At 43.7% G+C, this 21,013-nt stretch overlaps 1 protein-coding gene across 1 annotated transcript in view; it reads left to right on the forward strand.

The window, feature by feature from the left end:
• The window catches only part of slc7a10a (solute carrier family 7 member 10a), a 114,851-nt gene that overhangs the window by 70,658 nt on the left and 23,180 nt on the right, over window positions 1-21,013 (forward strand). The window contains exons 2-3 of the mRNA XM_080780545.1: window positions 7,508-7,627; window positions 16,284-16,488. Of these exons, the coding sequence (XP_080636671.1) occupies window positions 7,516-7,627; window positions 16,284-16,488 (317 nt within the window). The 5' untranslated portion in view covers window positions 7,508-7,515. The remainder of the gene's footprint in view (window positions 1-7,507; window positions 7,628-16,283; window positions 16,489-21,013) is intronic.

Consider the following 21,013-nt stretch of genomic DNA (forward strand, 5'->3'; position numbering starts at 1 on the left):
CTCCTCCCTCCATATGGGTGTTAATGTCTTAAGCCTGCTGTATCTACAGGACTTAATTCTTAATTCTTGCCCTGTAACTGTATCTTACATGCTGTGCTGCCTTTGGTGACTGAATTTCAGTCCCGTCGTGAGATCAATACAGGTTTAATCTTTTGTTTTATCTCCTTTTGCTTCCCTTGTGAACGTCACATACTGTAGTGCGCGCGGACGTGCCACACGCACGCACGCACGCACGCACGCACGCACGCACGCACGCACGCACGCGCACGCACACACGCACGCACACACACACACACACACACACACACACACACACACACACACACACGCTATGAAACCCTGTGCTTTAGTGAGCATCTTGGGCCCAGGTTCATTTTCTGTCAGCTATTGATATTGGCAAACATTGCAACAGCAGGAACTAAACGTATATTGTGATAGGCTGCTAATTGAGCAGTAGTAACAGCAGTTCCAGCTCTTGTGGTTTGTGAGACACATGAAAGAGGCACTTGTTTTCATGCTCAGCCAGTCTCTCCGCTTGTTCTACAGTCAACAGGAAAACCTGCTGCTTCTCCTTTGTTTTAACAGCGCAATGTAGGTAATCTTTACAAAAGGTCAACTACTTTCTGGCAACAACCAGTCTTCACCTCCGCCTCGACCAACCAGTCTTCACCTCCGCCTCAACCATTATTCATCAATAATGGGACACCTGATGGCCTTCTGCTGTGTTCATTTGACTGTAACAATACACCCAAACGGGGTCCCCATGGTTAAGGTTTTTACACTCTGAGTTAAATTAATACTGAAGATTTGACTGTGCAATATCATAGCAAAGATCTGAAACAATGAAGGATCCCCAAACCTTATTCATGACCATGTGAACACACAAAATGTGTTCTTTCCCCCCTTGTACTTACTGTAGTTGAACGGGGTCCCTTCCTTGTCCCCTCTACACCAAATCTCCTTGCCACAAATAGTTGGGGGGGGGGGGGGGGGGGGGGGGTGTTGCCAAATGTTTGCCCCAGTTTTATAAGGATGCTAAGGTTCAAATGAAAGCACCAATGCCCTGCCCGGAAAAAGCCTCTGCATATGGGTAAAGATTCCACTGCTAGGGGTCCAACTTTACCAAAAATAAACTAAACCACTTTGCTAATCACAGAAATAAAGCATGTTTTGTATTGGCGGAAAGTCTATTTTCCAGCATCCCAGCTTCTCTGTATAATATACTTTTTGGCCATAAAATAAAATATTGATTTTATTTAGAACATAATTTACACATTGACCAGATCTGTAGAGGGCGCTCTAAATAAAATATTTTATTTTATGCCAAAAAGTAATAAGAGAAGCTGGGGCCCTGAGAGGCTTCCCAGCCTGGAGAATAGACTTTCACCGACACAAAACAGACTTTGTCTCTGAGCGAAGTGGTTTCTTAGCGAAGTGGTTTCATTTATTTTAGGTAAAGTTGGACCCCTTGAACGGCAGTATAAATGTTACCCGTATGCATAGCATCCTGGCAGGACCTTAGTGAGAACTCGCTTATGCAATGGACCAGGGCTACGCATACCTCCACTCTGAGTCCTCCATCCTCCCTCCTTACTCTTTACTCCTGACTCCTACCTCCTTGCCTTCAACTTCTGGCTCCTCCTTATACCTCCTCTCAGCCTCCTATCCTCGTGCCCTCCACCGCCTCCTCTAACCTCCCGTGTCCACCCTTTCCTTCCTCCTCTCCTGTGCCCTCTTCTCCCCCCCGACTGCCCCTTCACACTGTGGCCTGTGTTTCAGTCAGCCCGCCTTCCTGCCGTACCCCCCCCCCCCTACCACCCTATACCCCCTCCCATCCCCTCCCACAACAAACAATAACAACAACAACCACCAAGCCGCCCGTGTCTTTGTTGGGGGTCTTTTTAAGTTGGGGGAAACAGGGAATTGGGGTTGGGATGGAGGGTGGTTGGAGGGTTTTGGGGTGTAGGAGGGGGTGTGGGGAGACTTCCAAGTTGGGGGCCCTTGCTTTCCTCTCTTTTTTGTTAATTGTCGGTTGGTTGGGCAGAGAAAAGGCTGCCAGCCTGCCACGACTTAACGACCCGACTCCTTCAACCGCAGAGGAAGTGGTAGGAGTGTGTGTGTGTGTGTGTGTGTGTGTGTGTGTGTGTGTGTGTGTGTGTGTGTGTGTGTGTGTGTGTGTGTGTGTGTGCGCGTGTGTGTGTGCGCGTGTGTGTGAGCGAGAGAGTTGAGGCCCCTTAACTCTTGTGCTGCCTTTTGTGCTTCTCTGCCCTCTCTCTTGCTGTCTCTTTTCTTCTCCATCTACTTCTCTCCCTTCCGCTCTGTTCTGTCCTTGATGCTCAGACGCCTCGACTCAACGTTAACTCGTTAACTCTTCATCAGCCAGGCTAGGTGACTAGGAGAGCATCCTTTACTCCATGTATAGGCTGTCAGAAACATAATACCACTTTATAGTCATAACTATGTTGCCAGCTTAGCACCACAATAAGATTTTAAATATCCACCTGGGAATGCAAACCCTGTCACGCAAACATGACTGTCTCATGTTCCTGAGATGTGGCAGATTATGTAATTTTGACCATGTCAACTTTTCACTTTTCAGCTCACTGATTATTCTCCACAATGACAATCCACCCGTTCATAACTCTGCCATGGACCTGACACCCGACGACGTGGCAGAAACAGTGGGACAAAAGTTTGATATTACACTTGAGGCTCAATGTCTGATTGAAAACATTTTCCTCGTGATTTCTTATTTGATCATCCAGTTAGGCACGCAGGTCCAAGGGGGAGAGAGTTGGGGAGTGACACGCGGCAAAGGCCATCTCAGGCTCGGGAGTGGAACCCGCACTGCTTGGCAGCCTATAGGTGCCCAGACGGTTGAGCTAACCACCTGGGCCTGAAGTGCCTCTGTTTGACCACCCTTTTATCCCTGCTATGTTGGAATAAATCGACATTCAGCCACATAAACAAATAATATTATTTGCTAAATATCATGTACTTAGCCTAATATGTCACCATGTTCGGCAGATTGATCAGAGTAATATAACTCTATGGTTCCACAAACCAAATGCACAACAAAGGCTATAGCTTTCCTCACATGTTATTTCCATAATGGGGGAGGTGTCCAACAGAGGGGCGGAGCCAGCAGCCAGGTGTGGGGTTACACCTGAGACCTAACACCATTACAATTAGGAGAGCTGGAGGGACGATGAAAGGAGAGAACAGGTGTACTCACGTTCGTTCCCCCTTGGGACAAGTGACATGACTGTTGTTCTCCTAGAGGGGAGGGAGGAAGGAGGGTTGCTGGGTAATCAGAACCAGGTGAACCTGTTCATATGATCACTGTAATAATATTAGTATTCACTGCACTGGCCTGCTCACCGTGGCCAACGTGAGTAAAAGTCAGTGCAGGTCATGCTGGTCAGCGCCGGAAGTGACAGTAGAAACCATAGTGGCCTGATGGAGGGGAAAGGAACTGGTCGGAATAACGTGTTCTTTCCACTACGTCTGGCCGGGGAAACTCCCCCCCCCCCCCACTCCCCCGCCCTGTCAGGTGAAAAGAAGCAGTTTGGACTACTGCATAGAAGTAAGAAATCATAGTGGTCACACTGCAGCTCTCCCAGTGGCCACAAGGTGTTGTTTGGCTGCTCATGTAAAGGTGAATACAGTAACTGCATGAATGGGAAGCATTAAGGTCAACTTTAATAAACCACACAGCATACACTCAAAGGACACACATGCTTGATATCTGGGGTTGTTGTAATCAAATCAATGCAAAAATGTAATGTCTCAATACATTTCAAACATTGTGTGTGTGTGTGTGTGTGTGTGTGTGTGTGTGTGTGTGTGTGTGTGTGTGTGTGTGTGTGTGTGTGTGTGTGTGTGTGTGTGTGTGTATGTGTGTGTGACGTGTGTGTGTGTGTGTGTGTGTGTGTGTGTGTGTGTGTGTGTGTGTGTGTGTGTGTGTGTGTGTGTGTGAGAGAGAGAGAGAGAGGCCCAGAGAATAAACATCTGAGCAAAGGACTGTTCACTCTGATACTGTCTGGCGAGTCATCGGGTCAGGTTCAGGTTCAGCTGCCATCTGTCCCCTCATGCCATAAAACCTATAAACTCCGAACGTTTCAACTACATACTGTACGTTCTTCGGTCACCCTACTATTGTCAAGCTGCATCAGAGATGACAATGAGAAGGACAGAGCCTCGGTGAATATGTATGTCAACAGGGGCCCCTTTACAATCAGCCATATTATAATATGAACAAACATGCCATCACAAAAACAGAAGAAGAAACTGCCTGGACTGGACAGACAGCATCAAGGATCTTTACAAGAGTGTCTTCTTCTTGGTATGTTGAGGAGGGGTAACATCAACACCCAGCAACATAAACAAACTGAACAAACTGGTGAGGAAGGCTAGCTCTGTAGTTGGAGTTAGATTGCACAAACAAACGGCAGTAATACCAGTGGCCTCACTGGCCTGAGCCCAATGCTATCCGTGAAGGGGCAGAGTGAGTAGTCGTCGTATGCTACAACTGCTGACCCGACAAGAGCTGTTGGCTGTAAAGCATGTCTACCACATGGACACAGGTTCCTGCTTCGGGACCGATCACACATCCGTGACCGGGAACTATACTGTGTCTATAGTATAGTTTGTAGGCATTCCCCAAAATCACAAAGGCTAATTTGACCTTTGGGATGCACAAATAAGTCAGTGTGTCCAAAAATGTAGTTGTTGCACTTTGGCTTTGTAGGGCAGGATTGATGGACTATTTTATGCAGTGGTCAGAGACATAATTATGTGTTTCAAGACCAGAGTGGTAATGTCACACCAGTAACCTCGTTCACGTGTATATTCTCATCTTACGAGGGGAAAAGCCTGTCAGGACCTTACACAGAAAGTGTCTCTACGGCGCGACTTCAATAATGTATTTCCCAGGAAGCAGTTTCCCCCCCCAGACCAATCACAACACGTTTTTCCTTCCCGGGGAATACAAGGCATCAACATCACTTCCTCGGACAGTATACTTCCTTTACTTACCAACATTCTCACCCAGAGTGCCACAGCAGCAATAGTGCAGGGGCGGAGCTTCCGGTGGGGAGTGGGGGTGGGGGGGTGCGATGACTACCGGAGGCCCATCACATGAACCTTATATCTTCAATCAGGACTGCACGGGCACCTGGCACATCGGGCGGGCCAATCACATGATGTAATATGTCTGCCCATGCACTAGCCAGCGTGATTGGTTGAAGAGGGTTCCAAAAATGACATGATCGCTGTCCGTGGTGCTGAAGTAGCGTGCATGTGTGCACTGTCGTGCACGGATTGTGCTCTGCAGGCAGGCATGCATTTGTAATTATATTTTGTTTCCCTTTGTCTGTTTTAATTCACAAAACTACATTTAATAAAGAATGGCCTATATCAGTGGTTCCCAAAGTGGGGTCCAGGGACCCCCAGGGGTACCTGAGGGAGTTCCAGGGGGGGACCCAGCTAAATGATTATTTGGAACCAAATGGACCCTTATGTGTCTGTAACTCAGAGTGTACACACATGGAACCAAGTGGTTCCATGTGTGTACATGTGTACGCTCTTAGAGTTAAATTAGCATTGATTTTACAATATAAATGGGGGTCCCAGAGATAGAAATGCCATTAAATGGGGGTCTGTATCTAATGCATGTTAAACTGGGGGTCCTTGAAATTAAACAGGTTGAGAATCACTGCTAGAGTCGTAAAAATATTTTTCTTATGGAGGTCCCTGGCATATCTTTTCAAATGGGGGTCCTTGACATGAAAAGGTTTGGGAACCACTGCATTTGTGCAGGCATGTGTTTGTTTGTGGAAAGCGATGTAATATCAAGCCTTACACTTCAAAGGGTTACAGTCAGCTAAATCAACTGTAGATTTAGTCGACTAAAATCTTATGATATTTAGTTGACTAAAACTAGACTAACACTAAATCATTCCGGGTAGACCTGAAAGACTTACTGACCCGGTGATATTGTAATTGAGGTGTTGTGGGTTGATTGTTCTGTGAATAGGATGGGGAGGGGGAGGGAGGGGTTTCTGTGTGTGTGTGTGTGTGTGTGTGTGTGTGTGTGTGTGTGTGTGTGTGTGTGTGTGTGTGTGTGTGTGTGTGTGTACGTGCGCTCACACGAGTATGCATGTGAGAGTGAATGTTTTGAGTTCAATTTTATACACTGTATAATGACTATGCTTTGACTAAAACTAAAATCAAATGTTGCTGCCAAAAACAACACTGGTTTGGATGAAATAACTAACACTCTGACCTTAAAGACATACAGCATTAATGACCACTATTGTATTTTCACCAGAATTCACAGCAGTCAACAGTTACAGTATTTGCAGCAGCAGGGAGGGTAGTACTATAGAGATGTAGAAGAGTTGGTCATTTGAGAAGTGGAAACCTTCTGACTGTTGAGAGTGGGACTAATCAAAGGCAGGTGTGTTGCAGTATCATTTTTAGCAATTGGAATTCCCCCTAATCAAGCCTATTCTGTATGCAGGCCGCGGCCATCTTACCATAAGTTAATGGCAACTTCTAATGGCAACCCATTCATCCACATATAAAAGTCCTATCTGATTGTATTACACAACGTCAAACTCACCAACATTGCAGCTGTACGGAAAGCTTGAATTATTCTCTTTCTATCCTCAAAGTGTTTGTTTCATAAAAATTCCACTGTAGAAATGTTATGAGCTACTTTGTGTCCTTGTAGGTGATTATTTTTCTAAGTGCTGGAGTTTGGAAGTGCTTGTTAGAAATCACTCACCTGCCTGTGTACCACCTGTTTCGAATTAGCACATTATTGCAAGAGGCAGCAGGACATTGCTTTACTGAAAACGAGTGCTTCCAAACTCTGACAGAAACATGGCTGTGGTCTCCATATGGAGAATAGGCTCAGTAGGACTAGCTAGGGTTGCCAAAGCGAGGCATTTTTCTACACATTTTCTTCAGAATAAATAATATATAATATAGTGCAAGAGTTTTGCTGCATGCAATGTTGCATGTGACTATGAACAAGTTGAATGTATTCCAGTACCATTATTGGTGTACACTTGTCACTTAGAGCCAACAAGGTTACTGTTCTAAGAGAACTACTACAGTTGGGTGTTATTTGTAAGCCAATATAGCTGGACATTTGAACTAGAGAGTGAGGGGGGCGGGGATGGAGGAGGAGAAGCAGGGAAGTGTGTGCGTGTGTGTGTGTGTGTGTGTGTGTGTGTGTGTGTGTGTGCGCGCGCGCGTGCGTGCGTGAAAGAAGGAAAGAGAGGAAGAGAGAGAAAAAGCGGGGGGGAAACAGTCAGAGACTCAGAGTGAGTGTATGTGGGAGAGAGAAAGAGAGAGGCACAAAGTCAGAGAGAAAGAGAGAGGCACAAAGTCAGAGAGAGAGAGAGAGAGAGAGAGAGAGAGAGAGAGAGAGAGATCCACTCCAGTCGTGTGTCAGATGGACTAACAGCAACAAGAGGAGAAGGAGAGCCACGCACAGCAACAACCATGACGGCCACGGCGGAAAACGAGCCCAAAAAGCCGTCCTCTTCACCGAAGAACGACAGAGTCGCGTTAAAAAAGGAAATAGGGCTGATGAGCGCCTGCGCTATCATCATCGGTGAGCTTTTCTATTTGTCAAGAATGACGATCTAACTACATTATATACTGTACAGTCAGAGGAATGATTTGATCAGAATTTTGATCAGAATGCGCACTTTATTACCAAGTATGATTTGAAGATCATTAAAGGTGTTTTGTTTAGGTGTTAGGTAGATATTAAATAATGTTATGAGGACGATTTATTTCTTTATCATTCAGTGAAGAAAACTTGTAACTTTTATCAACAACCCCGCCTGCATGCCTGGGTCTCGACTGTACAGCCATATGATTATGTAGCCTCCTGCACATGCAGGCGAGTGCAGTGGAGAATGTATAAAGTTTATAGCGTATAGGAGTTTATATAGTAGGTGAATGTCGCTATACTGTAGTCTGTCCTGTCTGTCGGTGTCGCGCGTGATAAAGAGCATGCACACAGAGTCATTCGTTTTATTCTAGCCTACTACGTTTTAAAAATAGCCCTGACTTTGTCATTAGACGTTCGTTATGAGGAGACCACATCCTAAAACACGATAACAATATGTATTATTGTTTATAATGCCTCGGACAGTTTTGACAACGACTCATTGAAGCATGGTCTAGGCTAGCTGCTTAATTATTTTAAGTTATGATTGAAGTTCATCTACAGTAGGCTACATGTGGTCCCATTGCCATCTGCCATAGCTGATGACGTAGCTAAATCCTACAGTATGTACATGTGGATGAAAATGAAAACCCCTGACTGAGTTGCATCATTTTCAAGCAAGGGAGTTCTGATTACAGTATGAATGTAGGCAATGCCGTAGACGTGGCTGCACATTGTGGTGCTTGGAGATGGATACAAATAAAATGATAGCATTATTATATTATCCAACACACACACACACACACACACACACACACACACACACACACACACACACACACACACACACACACACACTATACACTTTATTAGAGTAAGGAGGCTACAGGGTTCATGTGGTTTACACGGTTTTAGCCTTGCTTTAAGAAAGTTGTGGCATTCCGAAGGCACATGCTTTGCATGCCTTCCAACTTGTAGGAACATTGTTCACTGGTTACTGAGGTCTGTAGGCTAAATCATGTAATGTAATGTGTTATGCAGGTCAATATGTTTATGATCATGCAGGCATCTATTTGGTCTCCTCTTTTTCGCCTTCTGATACACCAAATGTTGTTGAGCTACATACAAACTCGATCTAATACATTGGTTCCTAACCTTTTTATACTAAAGTACCACCAAGAAAATATTTGGCTCTCTAAGTACCAACATAATATCTGATGTTAAAATACAGGAGCGTATACCTGGCCTTTTTGTTCCATTTCTAAGCCAATAATGCTGCTACTCTGACAAAACTCTGTATACTCGCTAGGGTTGGATTGGGGGTCAAATCAACTAATGATTCCCGAGCGACTTTGATTAACCGGTTAATTTATTTATTTATTATTAATCCTAGAATCTTAATTTCCCTCAATGTCTAACATAAAAATCTATACTCTGCTTATACAGAAATAATACAAAAGCCATATAATATTCCTTTATCAAATATTTATTTGACCATTTGCGATACATAACAGAGCCAGGCAGTGGCATCTTTGTATGAGGAATAAACTGAAATGAAAAGTGCACTGTCTTGTCTGGCTGTCACATCACATGCAAAAGCAGAGACGTTTCTGTGGCTACCAACTACCATGGTGGGTGGACCTTTTTTTTTCCTTTTTAATTTTTTTTGTTTGTGGCTTTTGCCTTTATTTTTTCTGGGGGGACAGACAGTAGGCTGACAGGAAATGGGAGAGATATGGGGGGGAGGGGTGACATGCAGTAAAGGCTGTCGGGATCGGGAGTCGAACCCGCACACTGCCAGACTGGATTACCAGCCAAGGTGCCTGGACCGCTGACCAACAGCCCAGGCTGGGTGGGACCACAACACGGGGCCACATGTGCATTCCTCGGCCCCGTGCGCGCAGACAGCATTACTCTCACAGAAAATAGAACCAAAGGATTTTTGAATAATTATTAACTGTTAAGGTTAATTGATTTATTTCTTAACGGCGATTAATCAATTAATGATTAACTACCAGTAACTACCGACGAGGTTGCGTGCACGTATCCGCCTGGGTGACAGCAGACTGCTGGGTGAGCGTTTTGGTGCTTTGGCATGGGAGGGTCAGATCAACATATGGAATGAGTTCTGTACTGGCCATATAAAAAGGAGTGTGTCTTGAGTGTATAGGGTTTGATGAGGTCAGATCAACATATGGAATGTCAGAACAGGTCGGCTCCATAGATGTATATGCAAATCCAAGGGTGGCAGCGGGGGCAGTGTCTTGAGTGTACAGGGTTTGATGAGGTCTGGCCATATATGGGAAATGCTTCTGTATTGTGCACCTAAAGTACTGATATAGTAAATAAATCATGCATCTTTGTTCTATATTGCAATAATATTGTGTGTTTATTGCAAAATCCCAAGGCACACCTGGATTTGGCACACAGGTGAACCCGACGATTACCACTATAGTGACCAAAAGTTCCTTTGATCAACTTTAGTGATTGTAAACTAAATGTGCTAAAGTGCTGCACTATGTTTTATACAGCATAGGGTTATTATTATTATTATGGCATCAGAATAGAAACCATAGGTGAAAACAACTGCAGTCATCTAGTCATCAGATAGTCTAGTATCCATTCTCATTTATTTCCTATCTGGGGAATTTAATAGGGCATAATTTAATTTCTTACCAGGCTATAACACACTGGGGGAAAGGTATCTGTATAACATCATTGCTATGTTTTTATATATGTCTCTCTGTTAAAGCACTTTGTGACTTGTTCTTAAAAGGTGCTATACAAATAAAGCTTTATTAATATTATTATTATTATTATTATGAGGGACCTGGCTCCTGACCAATAACGGTTTAAATCTCATTGCATATTATAGCTCCTGCCATAAATGCATGTATTCTATCCTACTATAGCAACACAGCCTATAGTTCTAGGGTTTGTTGAATGGCTGTTGTTGGCTTGTACACCTGCTATCGTTTACACATGATTTGAGCTCTATGTGGTGTAAATATTTATTCACATTGTGTGTCCTATTCTGGGGCATGAACTACTGCCGCGTGGCGCGTGGTGTGGTGTGCAGCGGGCAGGTGGATTGTTCCATTAATTTAATCTCCGCATTATGCTACGATGGAATGACACTATGCTGTGGTTCACTGAGTTGTGATATTGTAGTAGAACTTAGTGAAGTCTTGTGAAAGTAGTCTTGTGAAAGATGAGTCATATGTCTCGCAGTGAGAAAAGATAACTTTCTGATTATCTCAATTGATAAGAATATTTGTACAGCTACCCCCCCCCCCCCCCCCCTTATACAAATGGCAGTACATAAAATCTCACACATTGCAAGATGTCTCGTCAAATACAATGTTTTGGGGTTAATTTGTGTAATGCACTGATGGAATGAATAGCACGATGAATGAAGAGAGACACGTCTGTGGACACTGAGACAGTCGGTCATACAAATAAACAAAATGCTGATCAGATGAGAGGTGGCTGGGCAGCAGAACAAAGACAAACGGGTCAATGCTACTGAGACCGGATCAAAGTGCAGCAGGTTGGCCATGATTTCAACTGATGCCCGAGTTCATTGATGAAATGGTTATTTCTGTAATGAATCATAGTAACTCAGTGGATTAAAACAATTGATACAGCATTTAGTTTTTGCTTTAGATTTATGTCTATTTTTTATTCAAAGCATGGTATAAAAGTTTTAAAAAATACATAGTTTGGGATATACGGTAGTCTCTTGTAGTGATATTGATGCAAGGACATTTCTTGGTAGATATGACTGCTTGTCCAAAGGCTTCCGCAGCTTGTTATCGTACAAAAATGTGCAATTTTTGTTGCAATGTTCAACATTTCATCGTTTCCTGTGCTGTAGATTTGACTCTGCGACATTAGTTCGCCCTTGGGAGAAATTACATTTCTTCCATGACACTGAAAATGTGTTGGAATGTGGAAAAATATTGTTCATTTTTAAGAGCAGTGCCAGTGACCTGCTCTTAAGGTAATTAAAAACAATATTATGATTGGTCATTGCTTTGGCCGATGTGCCCTTGAGTCTGGAAAATACGTCTCACCCACTAAATTATTAACTGATCTTCATGCCCGTTTGCCTTTTCCCAAAATATGGCCCTATTTGTGTTTGTTGAAAATTTCACGGGAACATGGCTGCACGGAATGACATGACAATGAAGCCAGGAAAGGTGGTGCCGCAGGTTACACTTGCGGCTTGAATGGCCATTTTATCAATTCATTAACACAATATTTCAACAACTAGAAGAAACTTGTTCTAAAGGACAATACAACAATACAGGTTGCCAGTCATGATTCAATAGAGTAGAGACAAACTAAGGACGGCACACATGCATGGATTGGTGAATGGTTCAGCACCACCGCCATTGGACAGCGACAGGCCGTAACATGCTGTGGCACCATGCCTTTTTTTCTTTTCACACAGGGATCATCATCCCCAGAGAGAAACGCAGTATACTCAGTCTGTTTGTTCTCTCTCTCTATGCATCATGCTGTTCATTCGATCAGTGCATTATCCTCTCCTCTGCACTGATGCAATCTTACACAAATTAATCCGCAAACATTGAATTTGACGAGAATCTCGCCAAATAGAAAGTTCTACAGCCTAGGAGTAGTGACAGACAGCTGCATGTCTTCCATGACACTGTTAAATCCAGCAACGAGGTAATGAAAAGTGTTGATTTGATTCATCATTGAATCCACCTGCAACACCCCCACTGATCATATATTCAGCCCAATTTCAAAACATCACTTCATTTTCTTTGTCCGCTATACGCCCTTCTCCGGTCTGGAAAATTACTGACCCTCACCCGCCAAATCATTAACTGAACTTCATGCCAGTTTGCCTTTTTCCCCAAAACAACACGGCCCTTATGTGTTTGTTGGCAATTTTAGAAGAAAATGGCTGCATGGACTGACATGACTCTGTCAAGAAAGGTCAGCAGTTATCCCTAGATTACTTGATGACATTTTAGAGACGAAGAGTTTTTCCACGCCTCAGCTCAGTGGGGACAGGCATCATAAATAAGACACTGGAGCCGCTGGGACAATTATGACCCTAACCAAAACCCTTATTAAGGATAAAGTCATGAAACACATGAAATGCATTAGCATTCAAGGTAATTGAAAATATGGTATGGTCTTCTATGTCATCTTCTGGCCTGGGCCGTGGCTCAGCGGTCCAGTCACCTTGGCTGGTAATCCAGTCTGGCAGTGTGCCGCGGGTTCGACTCCCGATCCTGACGGCCCTTACGGCATGTCACTCCCCATCTCTCTCTCCATTTCCTGTCAGCCTACTTTCAATCTATCACTCTACAAAAATAATAAAGGGGAAAGCCACAACAAAAACAACATTTGACATCTGTCATTTTCGCTATGCAGCAATTCCAGCTGGCAGTTTCGTCGCACTGAGAGGCAAACTGCAGCCGTGTAATATGTTGGAATCAATGAGAGCCAAGTGGACCAGCTTATGAACACTATTTCTGAACAACTGCAACCTTTAACCCATTCAGAACAGGAACCCCTTTTGGTGTTTTAAGCATTATGTTACACTTTAGCTATTGAAAAATAGCAGATCTACAAGCTCATAGCGCGGCACCAAGTGCTGCGCTATGAGTTTGTAGGTCTGCGTCTGCTATTTATTTTTAATCGTGAAAATGTGGCACGATTCTTCTTTCGGCGCGAACGTTTTTAACTCAAATCTTTGCTTCTGGGGGGGGGGGGGGGTCCCCGGTCCCCGGTCCCCGGTCCCCTGTCCCCTGTCATATTTTCAGATGGGAGTCCGCATCCAATTACACATAATTGCGGGGGTCGTTGACATGGAAAAAGTTGAGCACCACTGACAGAATAATATCGGATCACACATTGTAAGCAAGCAACAACGTGCAAAAAAGGGGCGTCCTGACAGCTGATTGGTTGGGGTGTACCGTGTACTACATAGGCTCTAGGTCCTGACAGCTGAATGGTTGGGGTGTACCGTGTACTACATAGGCTCTAGGTCCTGACAGCTGAATGGTTGGGGTGTACTACATAGGCTCTAGGTCCTGACAGCTGAATGGTTGGGGTGTACTACATATGCTCTAGGTCCTGACGGCTGAATGGTTGAGTCCCCAGACTCTCCTTCTCTCTCCCAGTTTCGTAGTCTCTGACAATCGATAAAAGCAGAATATTTATATTCATTTGTATTTTTCTAAAGATGTTCTTGTTTTGTGTGTGTCATTTTTGTAAAGCATTACAAGGCAAGGGGCTTCAATAAGGCTTCCCTGTGAGGTTACAACACGTCCCAGACTGTAATCATGACCTTATCTTTTTCACCAGTTTACCTCAGAGACAAGTCAAGGTCAAGTTCTCACAGTCTCAGCACTGACCACTGCTGCTCAGTGCTCACACACTAGACTGTAGTAATATCACCCTCCGCAACAACATCTAAGCCATGCTAAGTGATACTATCTGAAAAATACAGTACCTATTTACAATTACCAAATTGATTTGATAGTGACTTATAGTAATTTATATCAAGCATTATACAACGATTATGTAATGTACAGCGCTATAGTGAAGAGGTGGGGTTAAACAAATAAAGGCTGAAATGTCTGGATGAGGTTTAGCAAAATCCAATACAAAAAATAAGACTAAATAATCTGGGTTCAAGTATCACCCTTGTCGTCATATTAAATATCGTCTAGTTGGCCTGGGCTGTGGCTCAGCGGCCACGGCAGTGTGCTGCGGGTTTGATTCCCGATCCCGACAATCTTTACTGCATATCCCCCCCCCCATCCTGTCAGCCTACTGTCTATCCCTAAAAAATAAAGGCGAAAGCCACAAACATTAAATATCTTCTAGTCATCATATGTTAATCAACAGGCACAAAAAGGATTATATTGTAATGTGTAATGTATTGTGAGTACGATGATACAGTGATGTGGGAAGGCCCAGGCAGCCTACAGTAGTGAGTTGGGTCAGGATCAGTCATGATGATGCTTCAGTTTGTTACAGCACAAACACCACATTACATACACACACAAAACAACATGAACACAACACGAGCGCACAGCACAGGCCTTTATGTAACCGCTCATCTCTTCAACCAAGCCCCCAAAATCAGTACTGACAACTACTATCCAGGGCCTCTCTCGCTCTCTCTCTCTCTCTTTCTCTTCCTCCCCCTCTCTATATGCATCTCTCTGTGCATAATTATGACGGTAAACAATGATGCCGTGTCCAGTGCTTGTTGTAATTTTACAGTGAAATGACCATGGCCTGACAGGGTCAGTAAAATTGATCTTATGTCACGTTATCTCAACTTATCCAAACTTACCGTTTCTTTAGACGTTCACGGTTTTCATATTCCTTTATTTTTTCATGTCCAGATTTTCTTGTGTGTCTTTTACCATTTTAAAAGTGCTACACACTCCATGACATGAGTAGAGAGAGAGAAGACAGATATGGTATGGAGGGAGAATAGAGGGCCGGGGGTACACGGAGAGAGTCAGGACAGAGAGAGAAACGGGATATGACACGGATTAAAAAAGCGACAGGACAAATGTCATGATACAGTTCATGGGAGAAAGCAGATGTTTGTAAAGTGGGAGCCACCAGAGTCTCGTGGGAGACTGCTGTTTTCACAGGTGCCGCGTCTTCGGACAGAATACAAAGCTAAGCCTAGTTTCCCCATAAACTACTAGGCTGACCAGGACGGTCAGCCGGCTGCTAGAACCTACATTACAGTAGTAACAGTACACATGTATTCGGTGTAGTAGTCTAGTCCCACTTCTTATCATATGTCTGTGGAAAACATAAACTCATACTGGTTTTGTTTTGGAATGTCGGGTGCTTTTCTTTTTTAGCAGTGCACACCACTCCAATAAAGGGCTGTGTGCGTCCCTATGTATGTTTGTCGAGTAGAGTACGACTTACTTATTGACCCCTCGCATTCGGGTCACAGCGACTCACACACACACACACACACACACACACACACACACACACACACACACACACACACACACACACACACACACACACACACACACACACACACACACACACACACACACACTGCACTGCTCAGTTCACACAGGTCTGATTTATTATTTATTTAACATATTGTACAACAGTATCATTCATAAATTAAAATTACGCGATGCTGGAACAAGTACACTCCAGGCGGATTGTATCTATCATCTATGTGAAATGCTCCATCGGGCTTTTATCATTTGCATGCAAATAAAGCTAACCTTAAAGATAAGGTCATTTTTAAAACATGTTTGCTTTTTGCTAAGAGATAACACAGCAGACAGACAAGCAAAGAGAGGAGAGAGAGCGAGAGGAGGGTGACGAGTGACACAAGTCACCCTCTGGGCTTGTGCCAGATTTAAACATTTGATAATATGATAAGCTCAGTCCCTATTTAGTCCATGCCCTGGCTTAACCATCAGGATGCAGAACGATAATGATACTAGTTCATAATAATAATAAAAACAGTGCTTAACAAAAAAACATGAAAGATTATAAATGCTTTTGTGTACATTAACGTCTTAACCGTGGCTCTCTGTCTCTCCAGGGAACATCATTGGCTCTGGGATCTTCATCTCTCCTAAGGGAGTCCTGGAGCATGCTGGCTCTGTGGGCCTGTCTCTGGTGGTGTGGGTTCTGGGCGGTGGCATCTGTGCCCTGGGCTCCATGTGCTACGCTGAGCTGGGAGTCACCATCCCCAAGTCAGGGGGAGATTATTCCTACGTCACTGAGATCTTTGGAGGCCTGGTGGGGTAAGTACTATTAAACTGTACCATTACCAATTCACAACAAAAATCATATCGCTGCTGTTGGTAGGGCTTTAAGCCCAACTAGTCGACTATTCAACTAGTCGACTAGTAAATCCACTAGTCGACCTTGCTGGTATTTTTCGGGGCTGAATATCGGAGCACGTAAAAAATACAATCGACACAATCACATTTGCACACTGCCAGCGAATATCACGTTTTGATCTTCTACTTATCCTTAAAATCCTTTTTTCCTATTATGGAATTTCTTTGATTTGATTTTACATTTTATTCATGATTTTTTTTTTTTTTTTATATATATATTTTCAAATTCTATTAATATTACAACAAAATGAAAAACTAAAATGACTCCAAACCCACTGTATAGAATAGGACCGTAAGCTTAGACAGAACACACACACATTGCTTTTGGTCGCCACACAAAGTGAAACTCAACCCTGTGACATTCTGATCATGACAGCCTGTCTAACCACTAGACTAGGGCTGTGAGGACTTTGCAAGTGGTGCTCTCTCTCTCTGTCAGTGGCCTTGTGGTTAGAGTGTCCACAAAATTGTTTCGTCCAATGGGCTCACACAAGCTTGCACGTGTGGGTGACACTACTGCGCATGTGAGACGACATGCAAAACATGTCGCATTGGCCCCAAATCATATTTCCCAACCTGTTGGAGGGGTGAAAAGGGAGTACCGGTATATGCACTGGGGGAGCAACTCCATCTATTATTATTACTAGCCCTTACCCGTTGTGAGATATTTGCCCCCCTCTTGTGGCCGTGGGGGGGTACTGCGCCCGGAGCGTTTTTAATTCAGTAATAAATCTTGCATCCTTTGGTATTCTTCTCCTGATAAACTACACGGTTTGCACACATCTCACCATGCACAACGGCGACAGGTAGCCTGTCCACACATGGACCGCTACTTTGCATTCATATTCATGTCATATTGACAGTACAATACCCATTTTTGCATTTTTTAATCCACTAATAAATTCATTATAAATCATGAATGTGTCAAATTGGAAAAAGGGCTCCATTAAGACCTCCATATAATTATGGTCCATGCCTGTGTGAAAAGTGGGAGTGATTGGGGCAGCCAATGTTGAGATAAAGCGCTGTCAGGGACATTCAGACAGACAGACAGACAGACATTCGCTGAATTTTAGTATGATTATTATTATTATTTTATTATTATTATTAACTCTATGATTAGAACCATGCTCTGACTGTACAATATGACTCATAAGAGAACCAGTTAACTCTGGCAGGCTTATGAAGTCGTATCATGAATACATGAGGCATAATTCTTATGGTCTCACAAGATTGATTAAACAGGCCCTGCTTTAACAACCACAATCCGTTTATCTATTAGCACAAAGATTGATAAAACAAAGTTTTTTGTGTCCGTTTGACTCCCCCACGCAAGGAACAAAACGGACTATGTAGACGTTTAGTACACTCAGAGGCCTTAACCAGATAACATAAACCACATTGCAACTCGGGCCATTAATCATAAGGTCACAGGTTCATAGCAGTGACTCTGCCAGCAGCCATGTGCCCATGCAGCTGCACTGCTTCAAAGAACATGTCTTTATTCAGGGAGAGTTAGGTTTACATTGTTATTATTATTGGTGACATTCCCCCTTTTTTGTGTGCAACCCTTCCCCTTAGGTTGGGCAGAATGACCAAGAGTGGTCACGCTTGCCCAGCCTATACCCTCCCGTTCTCCCTCCCACCCTCCCGTGGAGGCAAAACGAAGAATTAATATACGAACACATTTAAAATAATTTAAATAAGAACACGGAATAAGGAAAAATAAATAAATAAAATTAACAAAAAAAAAGAACATGACATACATGTAGAAATATAAACGGAGAATAAAACAAAAACAATTACAAAATAGACATTTGTATAATATAGCCTATACCAAGAACACTCACCTTAACAGTTTGACTGTGGAATTAATTAATCACGACGCCCCGTTGACTGCCTAGATTTCACTAACCTTTGAAGAACCACCGCGCCGACATCATCGTTCCTTTTCATGACAATCCGCTTTAAAACGGTGTGATCCTTTGTCGTAGTGTTGGAAAATAATCCAAAGTGGCGATCAACAACAACAGCAGAGGAGGAACGCGCCCGCTGCGCGCCACCACCGCCATTGGAATGCATTGGGCCTCAATTTCCCAGAACCCTTTGCATGCCAGTGCGACAGAATGTTTTGTGCTGTAACTTGTGTAACTCGTTATTGGGAGGGAAGCTGTTCTACAATCAATTAATTTGTGTAACTCATGAATGGGAGGGAAAGTGTTAACCCATTAATTCTTTTGCAGTTTTTCATGCGTTTATGAGGTAGCAGTAGGCCTACTTTATAGACCCATTGATGTGGTGGTTATTTGCAATGATCTCTTCCCTTTGCATTTAGGGGTTCTTCCTGGAGGCTGAAACCTCGACAGTTAACCGTGCCAATGAAAGAAACCGTGATATAGTGACATCACAATATCATCCCCTCCCCTAACCCCTTACAGCTTTAACAGCTGTGGGTGCGGCTTCTGTTCAGGTGGATCACCACCCACCACTGCCTCCGCCACCAGGCAAACCAAGCATACTTATTGAACTGGCGCGTGTGTCCACATAAAAACAACATTTTAACAAATATTGTGCACTTTTTAATCCCGACACTCCATCTTTAAGACCCGAGGCGGATTCTACAAATGCCTTCTAAATCAGTAGTTCTCAAACCTTTTCGTGCCAAGGACATTATTTTGGCAGCATCAGCTACTGTCACAGAGACGGTCAGGTGACATCCAAGACATGAGGGAGAAAACACATGGCATGAGAGAGAGAGAGAGAGAGAGAGAGAGAGAGAGAGATGAGATGAGATATACTAGATATACTTTATTAATCCCTGAAGGGAAATTGAAGCGTTACAACAGCATAGTGTGAAACCCATAAATAAAACTAAAGCTTATACTGGACAAACAGATCAGTAACACACCCCGAGGGTGAGAAGCGAGGTCGCGTGCACACATCCGCCTAGGTGACGGCAGACTGCTGGGCGAGCGCTGGCGCTTTGGCATGGGCGGGTCAGATCAACATATGGAATGAATTCTGTACTGGCCATAATGGAGCGTGTCTTGAGTGTACAGGGCTTTGATGAGGTCAGATCAACATAAGGAATGTAAGAACAGGTCAGCTCCACATATGGAGATCTAAGGGTGGCAGTGGCCGCAGTGTCTTGAGTGTACAGGGTTTGATGAGGTCAGATCAACATATGGAATGACGGAACAGGTCAGCTCCATATGGAGATGGAGGTGTGATGTCACGAGGTGTTACCATATATGGAGGTGTGACGTGACACATGTAAATACAGGTTTTCATAGTAAATACAAAAAAAACAACAGACACAGGTGGACAAAAACACGCGACCAGGGCCATCATAGGACAGCATGCATTGGGGAGACGGTTCTTATGCATTAGCATTATAGAGTCTGATGGACGTTGGCATGAAAGAGAGTCTGTAGCGTTTTGAGGTACAACGAGCTGGCCTTCTTAACCCATTCTGGGGCGGGAACCCCTTTGGTGTTTCAAGCATTATGTTATACTTTAGCTATTGAAAAATAGCAGATCTACAAGCTCATCGCCACACTATGAGCTTGTAGGTCTGCTATTTCTTTTATCGTGACAATGCAGCACAGATCTTTGAATATATATTCTTTCAGAGCGAAAGTTTTTAACTCAAATCTTTGCTTCTGGGGGGTCCCTGGAACTACATATTTTCAGATGGGGGTCGGTGGCCAAATACATATGTTGTGGGGTTCTTGACATGACATATTGAGAACCACTGATATAGAAAAATGACGTATTTCAGAAAACTGTCAGGATTTAGAAGACATTTAGGCATTAAGGCTCTCCGGCCTTAATGCCCCCCCCCCCTGCATACTACTGCATAAAACAGAATTAGCTTCAACAGACTATTATTAGGCTGCTAAAGTATGAATCAGGTGGTGGTCATTAAATCATTAGGATCATTAATATTCAGTGTGCTTCACATTGAATTAACCACTTAATTCCTGTGTACTTAACTCTATATCTCTACCGCTAGCTGTTGGCATAAACCCCAGTTCCCAGTGCCAGCATACACGTTCACTTTAAAAGACGCTGTTTGCCCGCCCCCCCACCCCCCCCCCCCCCCCCCCCCCCCACCCCACACACACACACACACACACACACACACACTCGCCACACACTCTAGCAGCATTGGAACACGCACACACTCTTTACCTTTCATCTGAAGCTTTTACATGGCGGCAGCGTCACGGTACAAAGGCACAAATTTAATCCGAAATGTGGATGGCAGAAAATCCACCAAGGACAGTGATTCTAGAGTCGGACTTATGGAGGTTTGAAAATGTACCAAAAAGATGCAGAAGAAGCAGATCTACAAGCTCATGGTGCATCACAACGTAACATGTCGTGAGCTTGTAGATTGGCTATTTTTTTTTGCAGAAAGTGT

This window comes from Protomyctophum bolini (genome assembly GCF_963924005.1).
Source record: "Protomyctophum bolini genome assembly, chromosome: 1".
Lineage (NCBI taxonomy): Eukaryota > Metazoa > Chordata > Actinopteri > Myctophiformes > Myctophidae > Protomyctophum > Protomyctophum bolini.